This window comes from Prosopis cineraria, unplaced genomic scaffold, assembly GCF_029017545.1.
Source record: "Prosopis cineraria cultivar Desert tree isolate PC_DT_omini unplaced genomic scaffold, ASM2901754v1 PC1181, whole genome shotgun sequence".
In the NCBI taxonomy this organism is placed as follows: Eukaryota; Viridiplantae; Streptophyta; class Magnoliopsida; order Fabales; family Fabaceae; genus Prosopis; species Prosopis cineraria.
This window is the reverse complement of record NW_026556506.1, coordinates 17,115-35,097: the sequence shown is the minus strand read 5'-3', so window position 1 is coordinate 35,097 and position 17,983 is coordinate 17,115. Positions and strand designations below refer to the sequence as shown.

The window sequence follows — 17,983 nt, the reverse complement described above, 5'->3', positions numbered from 1 at the left end:
CATAATATAAGGCAGTTTTTAGGAATACTCCTTGGTCAAAATATAGGCATTGGGTAAATTTTATAATTTTTTTTTTCAATTTATACCCTTGCTTTCTTTAATTTAATGCTTCATATTTAAACCACCAATTCTTGAGTCCATCATGTTTCACTCCTAAGGATCATTACTCATTAGAACGGTTTACACTCCCAGGTTGAGGATTAAGGGTCCATGCACGTGCTTCTTTCAGTGACCGCATTCCACTTTGTCTTTGAAGGCCTTTAGAGTCTCTCTTCTTCCATGTCTGATTCAATGCTCCAAAGGAAGCTTTTGCAGTGGTTGAAGATTCCTTTGATGGTGACGTCATTGTGCAAAAGATGGCCACAAAGACCGCCGCACAAGAACGAAATCACGTGCTTCGGTCAGCTCTCTCATCTTCCATGGTAGATATGGTGTTGTCGAAGGACGAAGTGGTTGAAGATTCCTTTAATAGTGGCACCACTATGTAAAAGATGGGTACAAATACCGCCACACAAGAACGAAATGACGTGCTTCGGTTGAATCTCTCATCTTTCATGGTGTTGTCAGAGGATGGAGTAGTTGAAGATTCCTTTGATAGTGACAATGCTATGCGAAAGATAGGTACAAAGACCACCGCACAAGAACATGATGTTGTGCTTCGATCGACTCTCTCATCTTCCATGGTAGATACGGTGTTGTTAGAGGATGTAGTGATTGAAGATTCCTTTGATGGTGATAATGATGGATGCATTAAGCACTAACTCCTCTTAGATATTTCAAAGCTTCTTCCACAAGGGATTTATCACACGTCAATTGCCTTGGTAGCAGACCTTGCATTTGCAATTTTTCCTTATGCCTTGGTCATTTGAACCTTTAATCTTTATGATCTCCACAATTGAAGCATGTAATGATAGGAAGATCTTGTTGGAATCATTCAATGAAAAACTTCCAAATTCTCTATCCATAGCTTCAATTAGGCCATCTATAGTGGTATGTGCTTCCTTTTGTTGTAAGGCTTGTATGCCATTGAAAAACCCAAGATCCAAGACATTTAGATCTGCAGAGTTTGGAGGTTGGCACATTAAGTGAACATCAAAGGCTCCTTTACTTGCAGCATGACGAGACTCATCGTCATCTACATTAATATGACAAGGAGCATTGTCTCGTTATATGTAAATTGTTTCTCCTACATGCTCTCTTGGCCATTTCAACTTGATGGCAAGTAAAACTTGTCCAATCAAGTATGACTTATTGACACTCTTGTTTACTGAAGTCATAGGTTGGTCACAAGTGTTCTTGCAGGTCTGTTAGACCTTCTTCTCTTTGCATGCTCTTGCATGACAAGTGGAAACACACCAATCTTTACCAAAGAAAGTTTCATTTCCTTCACCATCAAATCTTGGCCTTGCAACAACAACTAGAAACATGACATTGTCAATAAAATTCCCAGTTTTACATGTGCGATGCGGTCTCTTCTCGTGTGGAAGTAGATACACGTTCATTGACTTCTTAGTCAACTAGAACCACTTTTCATCTATGTGAACAATGTTTTGCATAGATTTAAAAGCAGGATCATGTGGCATGCTACTGTTTTCAAGTATAGACAAGCAAAACCTCAACTGTACAATCATGTTCTTTCATTTAGGAGACCTCAACTGTGCAATCATGTTTCTTTCATTTAGGAGAGGCTTCATTGCATTAGAGTGCCTTTGAAGAAGACCCTTTTTTAAAGTCTCATGAGCTTTGATTTTTTAGTGTCTAATGCACAGGCTAAATATCGAAGAGTTGTCAGCTTCAGTAGAGGGACTTCAAGAATTCTTCACCCAATGTCTATTTCATTGATTTTTCTGCCACAATTTTTCTTCTCATGGTGAGAATTGCTCGTATCTCTTAGTTGATGCCAAATTCTTTCAATAGCTCTTCTTGAAACTTTAAATGCTGATGCAATCATGTTTGCTTTGCCACTCTTTAGCTTGCCATTGAAAGTTGAATGCAGTAGAATTTGACTTACTGACTCACGTTGTTCATTTGTCAAAAGCTTCCATAGCCTACTTGCTTTGGTCATAACATCACCTACATAATATCGTGTATGAAGACTTTGTGGAGTTGGATAGGATAAACAAGTTGAGAATGATGAGACATAATACACGTAATGAACGTCCAATAAGTTGAGCATGAAGAGAAAATATCCTAAAGGCAAGAGATTTATGGGTTTATTGCGGGAGATGTACCTTCATTGTTTTCAAACTTATGGGAGTTTATGCCTACCTCAATCTTAGTTTCACAATTTCCAGTATTCTGACTTGCTTCATAGTGCTTTGCTACTGCAGCATTATAACAGAGCATGATTAGCTGCATGTTTGGCTCTTGACTTCCAGATCCATTCATACATGAGTCATCTTCATCTGTGAAGGTTGCCTCTACATTTAAGTCAAAAGGAAGAATGTGAGCTATTGCATGTGTTCCTTTCATGTTGACAGAGGTGGTTCCATTATTTGCACGAATAGGGAGATGGGACTTGTAACCTTCCATGGAACATAGGAACATGGTTTGGAGTCAATTTTGCATGCCCTTTTATTTTCTTCATGGAACCCGTAACATCCAAATGTCAAAACCCAAACACCACACACCTATTGTTTTTTTAAATTTCTTTTAAACTTCACCCCAATTCCCATCATCACGTTGCGAGTGAATTAAAAGCAATAATCAGTAGAAAGGAATAAATGTAATTAATGAGAGTATTTTAATTAAATAATTTAAATACAATTAATTTATTCCACTTAGGGGCATAAATGTAAAGATGTGGATATTTTTAGGAATTTAAAAATTTAACTAACATTGTTTGTAAAATTAAATTAATTAACTATGACTTATATTATGGTTTGGAGGGAGTAAAATATAAGAAACAATCATAAGCGCTGATGTGTTAAAAGTTTTACGAGCATAACTGCCCCTGGGTTAATTATTCAAGCTTAACAAGCGTGATTGATTAGCAAAAAAGCTGGGAAATTACAGAGTAGTGAGGATCTGTCCTTTCTTTTTTTTTTTTTCTTTTTTTTCTTTTTTTCTTTTTTCTCCTTTTCCCTCTTGTGATCAAAATTTCAATGGTTGAAATTTAATTTTTAATGAAATTATTATTTTAATTTTACATAAAATATATAAATAAGTTTAAATTATTAAATTTTAATTTAAATAATTTAAAACTATAATATTTTATTTACATAATTTATGTAAAATTAAATAATAATTTTTTTCAAAAGTTAAATTTCAATTGTCAAAAAGCTTCATTCCAACAACCAATATTTCCAGAACTAGATCAGATATTGAACCAAGAAGGTTAACGATTTACAGTTGGCATGGTTTAACTGGGTTGAACCAGTAGTCAAACTGGTGATGTAATAATTAAAGTAAAAAAAATTATATGTATATAATAATTGAAAATAAGAAATAAATGTGAAATTGTTATTTAATTTAAAAATAAAATTAAATATTTTAAATTTATCATGACTTAACAAGCCACATAATACAACATAACATTAAATGACTAAAAATATTAGTCATTTAAAAAAATATTTTTTTTGAACAATCCAATTTTTGAAAATTGAGTCAGGTTCCCAGCTTGATTTTGGTTGCCGATGCAACTGCTAGTTCAAAATGGCCCAACTAGGGTCAACTCCTAAAACGGCTTTTATATATTGACCAAGCAAAAATCCAAATTGATTAATGGTCTGATCGTCCAGTCTAGTCTAAATTTTTAGTCATTTCCATGAAAGAGCAAAGGAGGAAAATGGAGAAAAAAGAAAAGCACGGAGCCTCCCAAGATTACTGTACTTGATTGATTCTAAAAGTAATTTTGGGTGACGGTAAGGTGACTACCATGGATGCCATTCCTAATGGATTTGTTCATTGTATTTCCCTAGTGCTCCATTCTGGCTAACATATTCAGTGACGATTTCTCGATTGATAATGGATTCCTCTACCTAACATCGTCGATTCCAGGCCTGCTACATATAACCCCACACGCTGCCTGCATATACATCACCTTTGCATCCACAATTCCACATTATGATATTGAATTACTGAAATCCATTCTCTACAATGGTCGTGCCTTACATGCCTCGCGTCAATCTCAAAACCTTAGGCTTTGAGGTATTCACTATCCTCTTCAATCGCTTCTCCTTTTCTTCTCTTAGTTTGTTAATGTCCCTCTAAATAATGTATTTGAGTATTTGTATGTAAATCTTTTGTTTGTGCTTCCTCTCTTAAGGCTTCACTCATTCCTTGTGTAGCTTGATCCTATATGAATATTACTACTCTCTATCTTTGTCGATGATTGATAAGCATGCTCCTTACATTTTAGATTTCTAAGTTAGGATTTGGCTGTATGGGCCTTATTAAAGTCTATAATGCTCCTGTCCCTAAAGAGGTCAGAATATCCATTATCAAGTATGTGTTCAATAAAGGGATTATGTTCTTTAATATGTTCGACTTTTATGGAGCCAATACTAATGAAGTTTTAGTAGGAATAATGACCATGATCAATCCTTATAGCTTATCCATGTATTTATATTGCACTTGTCCTACTGTGCTGATTCGATCTATTGATTTGTTTAATTTTGATGTTTCATTATTCATCATGTCATAAAGGAGTTACCCAAAGAAAAATCCAGCTGGTAATGAAGTTTGGTATCACCACAGATGCAAATTTCTCTAATATTCAAATTAAAGGTATGCTAGAATACATATTTATGTTGTGAAGCCAGCTTGAAAAGGCTTGATGTGGAATACATTGATCTCTATTATCAGCATAAGGTGGAAAGTCAGTGCCGATAGTAGACATGGTTAGCGATTTCTTCCTTTAAAATATCTCATAAAATTTTTTGTAGTAAAATGGCATCTTATAGCAGTATATGTTTCTTATGAGTTTGTTGCATTATAGGTAGCTGAACTTAAGAAACCAGTGAAGAAGGAAAGGAAAATTTATATTAGGCTGTTTGAAGTTAGTCCTGACCTAATTAGGAGAGCATATGTGGTTCATCCCATAATAGCTGTGCAAATAGAGTGGTCCTTTTAGACTCACGACATTGAAGAGGAGATAGTTCCACTTTGTAGGTTAGTTCCCTACTTTCGTCTTGTGATTCTTAAATCACAACTTTGTCTCGCAATCATAAGAATTCACTACAACAAACATAAAGTGAATGTTTAAAACCAAAACTCAGTCAATGCTGTCTTCATGGTTGCCTTCTGAACTAGTGCCTCTAGTAATGTGAGTTTACTTTCTTGATGGATTTTTGCTATGTAGAGAGCTTGGATCGAATAGTTCCATATAGCCCTCTTGGTCATGGCTTTTTTAATGGTCGAGGAGTTGTGGAAACTATACCTGCAGTTAGCTCCCTGGTATAGAATATAACTATCTTTTGCATTTGCTTTTTAATCCTCAGTTGAAAAATTAGTTAGATTGTTTCTTTTTTTTCTTTAATATAATATTTTTATTATCACTATCCTTATTACATAACTAAGCCCTTTTGTTTATTAAGATGGCCGGTGCTAGTCTTTTAAGAATATTGGTGTAAGGTAGTACCCCTGCAATGTTTGTAAGGTCTCCCTTACTTATCCATAATTAATTTCATAAATATGATAATCAAAGGATTAACCCTCAAAGAATTGCCAAAGTTGTAAAATTATATAAAAGAAAAGAATTCTCAAATCATTTATAATGGGATCTCAAAATTCAATATTTTTAATCTCAAATACATTTGAAATGGTCAAATCAAAATTGAAAACAATGCGGAAGCTTAAAAATCACATGGGACCCAAAACAATAAGTTTTAAAACTCAAAACTGTATTTTGTATAGAAAATGACCTATGCGCTGTTGCTTAATACACATGCACCGCTTTTACTCACCTTTATGCCATGTGCCATGACGTATTACACGAATTTGACAGCAGTGGGAGTGAACTTTTGACATGTTCCAAATCTTCATCCGACATCCGATTAAGGTAGTTTTGGTGTCTATACAAAGCTTTCTCCTAGCTCTAGTTGATGGCATTAGTTTCATATTCAAATTCATTTTCTATAAAAAGGTAAACACTAAAACCTATTTTATCACTTTTTCACAAAAATTATCAACCATGGTCTCCTAAACTTCAAGTGCCAAAAGTCTATACTAACCGTTTGACCACACTCAATAAACTCTAGTAGACTCTTGCAATGCACCATACATAAACAAAAACATATATATCTCAAATTCACCACTCAACTTCAATTTTTTAAAACACAGGGGGGAGAAAAATCATGCACAAAACCATTATTTTAATTTCAAATCATTCAAAATACACATTCAAAATACACATGTTCTTACTTGTACAAGTATTTTAGCCCTATCCATGAGTTTTCAACCAAAACTCTCTAACTTGGGGTACAAAATACATAAGTTGTATGTTACCATAATGCAAGTAGTATAAAAATAACATGTAACTCCTAGTTGGTAATTGGATTAACATTCAATACACATAAAACAACAAAGAGGGGCATACAAAAAGATTACTCTACAAATCCTAACCCTCTACATCTTTTTCCTAACTCAGATATGATGAGCTAGGCCTTGAAAATATTAAGAATTGAGGGGTAAGTACAACCACTCAGTAACCAAGTTTTACCTAATTTATACAATTGCATATTAATTGTAAATAGATGCAAATAGACAAAAATTGCACAAATACAACACATGTGATGAACTTGGTTCACAATACTAACAACCATATGATTGGGCTCAAAAACACATATATCCATTTTAAATCATAATGCATAATATGGGGTCACAATACCACCAACTAGGCACCCCTAACATATGCCAAACCATAATACTAACAACCATATGGCCCAATTTATATGCATGATCGAATGCCAGCCTTATACCCTCGTATTACGTCTAATATGAAATTGGTGGATACCACGTGGCTACATCCTTCATGGACTAACCCAGCCTTTCACTTGTGAGGAGCTACCGAGCTAAGGTTAACACACTCACTTATGTAATCTGATTTTCCCTAATACTAACAATCATGGGGTGTCATACCCATAATCCAGCCTTCTTATGAATCGGTGAAGACTGTTTTAGGTTTGAGTCCTTCATAAAACAAGTAGGACAGTTTTAAATCAACCATAGAATAAGGGCTACCTTCCAATTCCAACAATTGGGGCCAAGGAAAGTTCTTGATTTCAACGATCACTGCCAATATCACATGATTTAAATCAATCTACACCTTTTCCTAGGCAAACTCCCACTAATGATTATGCCATGTACATTTTACACATAATATGCATTCCACACAATCAATTCATAGCATATAAATTCACATACTCATACTCTACATCCTCAACACATCACATCACAATTCTTCACCCACAATAACATGCCAGAATTAAATTCATAAATCACAAAGGGTGGCATATAAAAGGTTTTCATTTATCAAATCATTCACAAGTTCATCTTTTATCTAAAATTACATATATAATTTAAAATATAAATCATGATTCAAAACAATCTATTTTCAACTAATAACAAATTAATATTCAACTATATAAAGTTATATTTCCTTCGACTACCTCAAACCTTTAAGAAGTCAAAGGTTTACCCTTTATAATATCAATTTCTAAAGCTTCTCACTAGCTTGAATAGTGCTAAATTAAACCTCACTACATTCATAATACAATGATACCATCATTATCTCATTTTTTAGGATTTACCAATACCAAACTCCCTATATCTATTCTATCAATCTTATAAATCACTACCCATTCATACCTAACAGGTTCCTTAGGTTCTATTGACTCATAATAGTACTAATGAGTCATTAAATCATCATTAATGAATATCAAGCTCTCTTAACTACCTAATTTATGTTAATTTCAAACATTTACTACTCTCATGCACCAACCACTTTAAAAGTCATTAATGTGGTGTTTCAATACCCTAAATAATTCTCGTCATATCCATTTTAACTAATGGATTCAAACTCATAACTTTTATGGACCAAAAATCAATCTTCTAACTCAAACCCTATCTCAAATCTTTATAAATAAGGGAGAGAAAGGAGAGAAGAGGATATAGATTGCTTACCTTGTGTTTGGGAGCTTCAAACTATCACCAATATGATCCAACAATGTGCCCTAGCAGAGCTCAACCATGTTTTTCGAGTCTTCTCCTTCCTCTTCTCTATTTTTCACACATAGAATCGTATATAATAAATTAAATTTTTGACCATGTGCCACAGCGCATGCAGCCCTCTACCACGGCACATGGCACGAAAAGATTGTTGCATTTAAAATCTATCTTTGTGCGCCATGGTGGATTGACCACAGGCCGTGGCATGTTGTGCAGAAGGCATTCCTTTACTTTTTCCTTCTCTTTCTATGCTTGGGTGACTTGCCATCGATTCGGACCTACTTCCAAAGTTGAAATTATAATAAATTATATCAATTAGGCCTCTCTTATCACACACCTCATTAATTCACTAATTATACTCATGAGGTTAACTAATCATACATAATTTTCTTGAATGTTAAAATGTTTCACACTATTGCTAAATTAAAGCATTGAAAGAGCAAAACAATTTTTTATTTAAGAGCCACGGTTGTTTGATGGTTATGTTGTTTCACACATTAGAGCTCATATCCTCACTTCTAGTTAGAGAATTTGGAGAAGAGCAAGAAAATATATGATTGAATAGAAAATATTGCTAAGAAGCACCATTGTACTCCTGCTCAGCTAGCATTAGCATGGGTAATCCAACAAGGCAATAATGTTGTGCTTATCCCTGGTGAGTCGGTCGCCCTAATGCCTATATTCCTTTTTTTTGGCCTAAGCCTATATTCCTATTTAAACTCACAACTCTAATTTGACAATTAATCAAGGCTTGTTATTTTGTTGTCTAAACAAACTAATATGCATCGTGTTTGTCTGTCTGTGGGCATTATTGGGCTTTGTAAAACTAGACAATATACTTATTGATAAAGGTTTCTTTCAAGATTGTTGTTGAAAAACATGATTTATAATTGTACTTAGACCACTCTATAAGCTTCGAGTTTGAAAAAAATTAGTATGTTGAAATTATATGTCAAATATTCAGCAATCATATTGGATTGCATTAGCATGTCAAATATTCAAATTTATTATTGCATCAAGTTTTTTTTGTCCTATAGTTATTATCTTGGTATTTGTCCATCTCTTTTGAATTAATTGATATGGATTTTTTAAACCTTTTTAGGAATAACAAAGATTAAGAACCTAGATCAAAATTTGGGTGTTTAATAGTGAAACTTTCAGATAGGGGACCTTAAAGAAATTTCCAAGACAGTCCTATTGGTAAAGTTGCAGGCAATCAATACTTTAAGAGTTGGGACCAATTTAGCTGGAGGTTTGCCAACACGCCCCTAAAAGATTGTAAGGCCTAATATGAATGAAAAATGCTGTAATTTTGTGTTTTGTTGTGTTTGAAGTCAAATGATGGCAATATCAATAAATTGTGAACGGAGGCTCTGAAGTAGCTTGGGTTGGGTGCTTTAAGAGTTGACTATTGTTTAAGTTTTAAATTCTTGTGTAAGATTGTCCTTGATAATATTTGCAAAATCATGAATTATGTTATTGTATGAAAAGATGCGGGGTTTCACTGGTCATATTTACACGAATGTTTTTGACACAACTTCTCCTTATAAAGTAGGTATGGTTTTAAGGAGCTACTCCAATTAGCAATGGCATGAAATGGGATGAGGGAGCATGTAGGGGCAGTCGCACCTCATTGTCAAATATGAATGAAGACTTCAATGGCTCGGCGACTATTATTTGATTTAATGAATCACGTAAATTGATTCTACTAAAAGTAATTAAACTTAGTAATCTAAACGTCAAATAAAATTCCAATTACTGGTAAAAACATTTTAGCACAAATCTATTTTCATAAACGATCATTGACTAATTAGTTAGAGCAGAAGGCATATTGGCTTCCTGTAACTTCCCAGGGTGTCCTATTCTTGTGTAATAGATCGATGTTGCAGTATGCCTAGTGGGTTGGCTTTGTATGGACATTGGCAATAAACCTGCAGAGAGAGGGGGTGAAGGAAAACACATCAAACCCGAAACATCAGGCTAATAAATGAAATCAAAAATTGTCTAATCTGTACAGCTTAGGTCCTATCAATCAGCGAAGAGCTAATAAGGCATGTGACCTTAATTTTGACCCAAAAATGATACTATAAGACCTTTACAGCCATATGTGCCCTTGGTTTACAAAATTAGTCAAATTGAGTGAATGTAACTTTTTAAAATTACTTGGTCCTCCTCCCCTAAAAAAATACTCCCTTCTTTCTATTTTAAATTATTTTCATCATTTTTATTGAAACTAAAAAAATATTAAATTTTATTAATTACTCTCTCTGTTAAAAAATGTAAAACAGTTTTAATCGAATCTTGCCCCTTAATAAAGTAATTACTTACTTTTAAAATAATTCTATCTTTTTATATTTCTCCCTATTAAATAACCTATAACAAATATAAAGTCATTATTAATATGGATACTTTTGAAAAAAAAAAACAATGATTACATTTTGAAAGACTAAAAATACCTTACATTTTTGAACATATAACTTCTCAAAAAATGCCTTACATTTTTTAACGAAGGGACTATATCTTAAAATTTAAAAGTTACCACCTCTATCTCTAATAAGGATAAAAAATTATTTTTAATATTTTTTAACATTTAATAAGAGTAGTAATGTATAGATGAACCTAAAAAATAGTGAAGTATCTTAGAAAATAGGATTAAAATTAACCTTATCTTTTTGTGCTATAAATAGAATCAGAGGAGTATAAGATATTTTTTTAGGTAAGATGTTCAAGAATATAAGATTTTTTAGTTTTTTAATGAGTAATTAATGAGTTCTTTTGTTTTTTCAAAAATACCTTTAATAAATAAATGACTTAATCATTCATTTTTAAATAAGACATCTTATTAAATCAAGATAAATATAAAAGATGGCAACTTCATCTCAAATTTTAAAACAACTTTAGAGGTATTTCATTGAATCAAAATATAAGATAATTTAACAAAAATAATGTTTCATTAATAATATTTTTTTTAATATTACCTTTTAAATGGAGAGAGAATTGAAATAATTGTAGTCTAATAACTAAGTATATAGATTTAAAATTATATTAAATTAAAGGTATTTTAAGAGGTTTATATTTTTATTTTAAAAAAATAAATTTATGAAATGTAATTATTAAACTTTATTAACATACATAGGGCCTCTTTGGATGTTCAACAACAATATCCCAAAAGTACTTTTCTATTTATGAGATGTGAAAAATTGTTTAAATAATTTTTTATAGAGAAAAATGGACATTAAGATGTACATCTATAAACATTGAAAGTGGATTTTCAAACACGCCATCCTGAATCTTCCAAAATGCTATTGTGGTTGGGAGCATTAATATCTAATTTTATATTTGACCATACTATCCTTCTATTTTTTTATTTAAAAAATAATGTTAATTCATTAAAAATATAATTATCATTTAAATAATAATAATTAGATATTAAATTTTTGGCATTATTTGAATTTGAAAGCATTCCCTAACTTTAGTGAGCATTTAAAACTCAATTCATCTAATTTTTTTTAAATTTTAAAAAATTATCATATATTTATATTTTTGAATTATGTTAATTTTTAATATTAATGTATGTTGAATTATTTGCTATATAATTTTCTCCAATATTTTAAACTTTATATTTTTATTTTTTAAACATATCAAATTTTATGTCATTTAAAATTTTTGTACATTTTTAAAAATTTCAAATATATTACATTTACATAATAAAAATTATAAATAATCATGAATTAATATCTTTTTTAGTAATTTTATATTTAAAAATACATTTTATTATATATAATTTAAACAATTTTTAGTTTATCTAATTGATTTTTTTAAAGATATACCTAGATAAAAATTTTATTATAACAATTAAATTTTATTAAATTAACTTTTATTTTAAAATTTGAAAGGAAGAGAATATAAATTTAAAAACACTTAGCTAACTTTTTGCATTGATTCCACTAAAAATACGTTTTATTTTTAAATGAAGGGAGGTTATGTTTGCCAGTCAAACTATTGTATTTATTATTTTTTATATACTTTTTTATTAGAAAATATAAAAATAGTTAGATATTTAAAATATAATATTTTTTAGTGTTTCAAGTTATAATTATTATATTTATTAAAGCATTGTTAATGAATAAGTTACTTTATATTTTTTTTAAAGGTGAAAAAATTTATTTAATAAAGATAAGTATAACAAAAGAATACTAAATTAAAAAAATAATTATGATTATTTTTATTAAAAAGTGAGGTTTACTTAGAAGTAGGAACTAGTTTCCTTACTCATCCTAAGGATTAGCATATGGTGCTCATCCTTAAATAAGATTTGGATCATCTGAATTTAATTTGAACAGTTCAAATTAAAAATATTATTCTATAATTTATATTATATTTATTAAAATAAAAATTTATAAAATATTTTTAATAAATTTTTTATTTTAAATATGATCTAGGTGTAATTTAAAGGGTCTAATTTAATATTATAAATTTTATAATCATAACATATTGATTTATATTATGATTATAAAATTTTTATAATTTTTATTTTAATAAATATAATATAAAATAATACTTAAAATTTAGACTATCCAAATTAAAATTTAATTGGTCCAGATTTATCTTAAGGATGAGCTGAGGGATAAGTATTGAAACCAAACCCGTTAGAAGTGATCCACATTTTTTAAACAAGAGAGTAGAATGTCAATTTTTTTTTTAGAATATAAGGCCATGGTTAAAATTGTGCAATAACACCAAAATCAAGTCAAGTCAGAAAGTCATAAGACTCTTACAATTATTAAGCGATCTATCAAATAACATAATATCAAAATATTTTTTAGAAGCCCTATATGTCAGAAGATCAACACATCTATTAGTTTCTCTGTAATTGTGATTAAATGTAATCTTCCAATTTCATCTGGTGATATTCTTAATGTTTTTGATAATAGTTAAGAGATGGTGACTATTTATATGGCTATAATCAATGAAGGATAGAGCCTTTAAAGAATCTAAATAAACACTCATCTTGATAAACTTAATATTTTAACAAAGGTTCAACCCCTCTATTAATTTAATAATTTTGCTATAGTGTTGGATTGATAGTTAAAATTAAAAAAAAAAAAAAAAAAACTCTTAATCTAGTTGCTTTTATCATTTTTTACAAGTCCTTCACAACTAGCTATGCCGTTGAAGTTGATGGAACCATCAACATAGAATCTAACCCATCAGCTATACCGTAGAACGTCAAATTTCATTAATGCGCGGGAAGAAAAGAACAGGCAGCGAGTGCAGATGGTGTTACGGAATCGGGGCTTGAGTGCGGCGGCTCCCACAAATGTCACTCTCCTTATCTAAATGTGGCCCCCCGATTCTCTAGTCTCGCCGTCCTATTCCGTGACGGTTGCCCAGTTCACGATTGATCACTCCACCGAACGCCGCTATTTCCACCCGCATCCCCTTTGGCCTTTGGATGTACAGTCTGATACTCAACAACTGAAATCCGTTCTCCGCAAATGGCCTCGCCACACATGCCTCGTGTTAAACTTGGAACCCTAGGTTTTGAGGTATCCACTTCAATTGCTTCTCCTTTTCTTCTCTTCGTTATTAGCCTTCCGACTAATTAAATCTTTTTAGTAATTCATTCGACTTCTCTGGTCAATTATGTATCGGATGTCTATCCGTAAGTTGTCTATTAATTCGTGTTTCCTCGCTCGACTCGTGCCTTACATTTACATAGTTCAGGTTTCCAAGTTGGGATTTGGTTGTCTGGGCCTTACTGGAGTCTATAACGCTCCTGTCCCTGAAGAGGTCGGAATATCCATTATCAAGCATGCATTCAGTAAAGGGATTACGTTCTTTGATACGTCCGACTTTTATGGAGCCAATACGAACGAAGTTTTGGTAGGAAAGGTGACGATGATCCATCCTTACGGCTTATCCCTATATTTACATTGCATGTGTCCTGCTGCCCTACACTAATCCTGTTATGAATTTGAATCACTGCATCGTTAGGAATTCCTTCCATATAACCCAATCTCTGATTATTGATCACCTTCAACAGATGTCGTTTACAATCTTTTTCTGTGTGTTTGCATGAATATATGTGCAATCGGTCATCACAAACAAGAAAATGAAGCCTTGAGCACAATACACTGCAATATCTGATCTGATTAACAGATTATTGTCTTGGTCATGAAGCATAGTTCCATGGGGAAAGAATACGCAATGATCAATGACTGTTGAACAAGGTTATCAACGTTTCAATTTAAATCACACTGTTTCCTTCTTCTTCGGCAAGTTTCCCCTATTGGACCTTTAAAGATTATGAGCCAGCTAAACCCACAAAAGAACTTGGGAAGGAAACCGTGGCACTTGCGACAATTCACGTACATAACATAGTGCCATAGTGGAATATAATATTTCTCTGTTGATTTTGATGTTTTGTTGGTTCATGTAATAATTTTGGCTCTGGTTTATGAAAAAGGCTGTGCACTTGAAAATCACGTCATTTTTATATGAAAGAAGATCTCGAGAGCAGGAGAAGTGGCTCAATGCTCTTGCAGTTGAAATTTCTCCGTATTGTTAAAAAGAAAAAAGAATTTCTCCTTATTGTCAAAGAAAAAAGAAAATTTATCTCTAAATGTTTTTGCACGTTAAAGTAACTATAAACTAGTAAAGGTCTGTTTTATTTTAATGTTTCACTTTTAAACTTTTACATATTTTATTGGCTCACTGGCATGATATTTGCTTAAACATGTCAATTTTTTAATTTGGTTGAGCAGGCCATAAAGGAGTTGCCTCGAGAAAAAATCCAGCTGGCAACGAAATTTGGTATTAAGGCAGATGCAAATTTCCTTACTGATATTCAGGTCCAGGGTACCCCCGAATATGTGCGTTCATGTTGTGAAGCCAGCTTGAAACGGCTTGATGTGGAATACATTGATCTCTATTATCAGCATAGGGTGGACAAGTCAGTGCCAATAGAAGACACTGTTAGCAATTTCTTCCTCTGAAATATCCTGTAAATTTTTGTCCTTCCGTTTTTATTTATAAGAGAATTTTGGGAGTGTAATTCTGTTCCTATTTATAAGAAACAATTAACTTTTGTCTAAAACATTTATTTTGATTTTCCAGTCAAGCCTTTATTAATGAGGAGAGATGATAAATGGGCCAATTTGGTCAATTTCCTTAAATTAAGAGTATTGCTTAAAAAAAAAAGTTATACATCTGTACTATTATTATTTTTAAAGCTTATAACTTAATTTACCTACTTTCCTTGGTATTGAGAAAGCAGGGGTTTGTTTCTTATAGAAAGAAACGTAGGTAGTATTAAAATGGCCCAGCATTATACATTTCTCATGAGTTTGTTGCATTATAGGTTGGTGAACTTAAGAAACTGGTGGAAGAAGGAAAAGTTAAATATATTGGGCTGTCTGAAGCCAGTCCTGATACAATTAGGAGAGCACATACGGTTCATCCCATAACAGCTGTGCAAATAGAGTGGTCTCTTTGGACTCGCGACATTGAAGAAGAGATAGTTCCGCTATGTAGGTTAGTTCTAGCAGTTCTTAAATCACAACTCTCTCACAACCCTAAAGAATTCATTACAATAGCTCAAAGCGAATGTTTAAAACCAAAACTCCGTTGTTGCATTCTGCGTTTTTGCCTTTTGAAGCAGTGCCTCTGGTAATGTGAGTTAACTTTCTTGATGGATTTTTTCTGTAGAGAGCTTGGGATCGGAATAGTGCCTTATAGCCCTCTTGGTCGTGGCTTTTTTGGTGGCCGAGGAGTTGTGGAAACTGTGCCTGCAGTTAGCTCCCTGGTACATAATATAACTATATTTTGCATTTGCTTTTCAATCCTTAGTTGAAACAGTAGTCAGGTTGTTTCTTTTGTCCTTCAATATAATATTTTTATAACCACTATCCTTATTGCATAGCTAAGCCCTTTTGGCCGTGCTAGTCTCTAAGGAACATTGGTGCAGGGTAATACCTCGCAATGTTTCACCACTATTGCTAAATTAAAGCATTGAAAGGGCAAAACCGTTTTTTATTTAAGAGCCACAGTTGTCTGATAGTTGCATTGTTTTGCACATTAGAGCTCGTATCCCCGCTTCCAGTCACGGAATTTGGAGAAGAACAAGAAAATATATGATCGAATAGAACACGTTGCTAGGAAGCATCAGTGCACTCCTGCTCAGCTAGCATTAGCATGGGTACTCCAACAAGGCAATGATGTTGCGCCTATCCCTGGTGAGTCGCTTGCTCCCTAATGCCTATATTCCTATTTAAACTCGCTACTCTGATTCCGATGGTTAATTAAGGCTTGTTATTTTGTTGTCTGTACAAACCAACATGCGTTGTGTATGTCTGTCTGTGGGCATTCTCTTGGCTTTATTAAACAAAACAATGTACTTTATCAATAAAGGTTTCAAGATTGTTGCTGAAAAACATGACTCTTAACTGTGCTTAGATCCCTCTGCACGCTTGGAGTTCGAAAAAAGATTTAGTGTTATATTTCATCAAGTTGAAATAGTATGTCAAATGTTCAAATTCATTGCCGCGCCTTGTTCAATTTATATCAAAATTAAATGACCGTAGTGTAGTTATTATCTTGTTCATTTATTTTGTTGCAGTGGTAATGTTTTTGTATCAGCTGACATGAATCTTCTGTACCTTCGTAGGAACAACAAAGATTAAGAACCTAGATCAAAATTTGGGTGTCTTAGCTGTGAAACTTACAGATAGGGACCTCAGAGAAATTTCTGAGACAGTTCCGATTGATGAGGTGGCAGGTGATCGATACTTCAAGAGCAGGGACCAATTCAGCTGGAGGTTTGCTAACACGCCGCCAAAAGATTCCAAGGGCTCAATATGAACGGAGAAGGCTGTAATTTGTGTTCTGAAGGTAACTATGACGGCAATATCAGCAAGCTATGAACATAGGCTTCGGAAACCAGGTAATAGATACGATGAATAATAGCCTGGGTTTGACGTTTTGAGAATGGGGCATTCTTAAGTTCTAAATCTATGTGCGAGATTGTCCTTGGTAATATTTCCAAAATATGAATTATATATATACATGTATATATTATTGTATTAATACGATGTGGGATTCGTTGCGCATGTTCTCATGAATATTGGTTACGTCTTCCTGATGAAGTAGATTTGACTGAAGGAATTAGTTGTTCATGACATGGGATGAGGGAGCAAGTAGGTGCACCCGCACCTCATTGGCAGATATAACTGAAATAAACATTTCAATGACGCCGTGACGATAACTTGATTTAGCCTTTGACGAATCACATAAATTACTTCTAATGTTATCATTAAAAGAAGATCAATATAAAATATAAAATAAAGTTAAGAGTCATTTTTATTTTTAATTTTTTCTTTAAAAGTTAATGAATGTCTTGAACTGGACATTAAATTTTGTCAGTCATTAGATGTTTGAAAATGTTAACGCACTTAAAGATGCCATTAGTGGGGCCTATCATTTTGCACTTCTAGCATTTATATATATTTTTGGGCTACACCCTCTCTTAGATCACCCAGCATTTTGACCACGCTTTCTGATCACCATCTCCCTCATCTATCTCCTCTCCACTCTCTCTCTCTCTCTCTCTCTGTCTCTCTCTCTGTCCACCTTTCTCCTCTTTCTCCTCCATTGATCTCTCATCTCTACATGAGCAAGGAGCTATGACCCTGGACGGTTTCTGCTCATCCTCCCACATCATCATCATAACCTCTGGTTCTCTCGCTCTATAATCCAACACACTCCATAGCTCTTCCTCCTTTGACACTTGATCCAACATGCTCCACCCTACCCA

The 17,983-nt window shown here is 32.8% G+C and overlaps 1 protein-coding gene and 1 pseudogene across 1 annotated transcript; both read left to right on the top strand.

Annotated features, from left to right (window-relative positions):
• The first annotated feature begins 4,098 nt into the window (after window positions 1–4,098).
• Window positions 4,099–9,458, top strand: LOC129299503 (probable aldo-keto reductase 1; annotated as a pseudogene).
• Window positions 9,459–13,390: 3,932 nt separating this feature from the next.
• Window positions 13,391–17,279, top strand: LOC129299504 (probable aldo-keto reductase 1). The gene is made up of 7 exons (XM_054937977.1): window positions 13,391–13,718; window positions 13,897–14,064; window positions 14,937–15,146; window positions 15,533–15,705; window positions 15,880–15,976; window positions 16,253–16,406; window positions 16,838–17,279. The coding sequence occupies exons 1-7, from the start codon at window positions 13,668–13,670 to the stop codon at window positions 17,029–17,031; spliced, it is 1,047 nt and encodes a 348-aa protein (XP_054793952.1). The 5' UTR covers window positions 13,391–13,667; the 3' UTR covers window positions 17,032–17,279.
• The last annotated feature ends 704 nt before the right edge of the window (window positions 17,280–17,983 follow it).

What these genes read in the sequence shown, in the direction of transcription:
- LOC129299504 (XM_054937977.1), top strand. Translation starts at nt 13,668, where the DNA reads ATGGCCTCGCCACACATGCCTCGTGTTAAACTTGGAACCCTAGGTTTT. An exon ending in TTGGAACCCTAGGTTTTGAG is followed by an intron (nt 13,719 to 13,896) that starts GTATCCACTTCA and finishes TACATAGTTCAG; the next exon opens with GTTTCCAAGTTGGGATTTGG. An exon ending in TGCCTGCAGTTAGCTCCCTG is followed by an intron (nt 15,977 to 16,252) that starts GTACATAATATA and finishes TTTGCACATTAG; the next exon opens with AGCTCGTATCCCCGCTTCCA.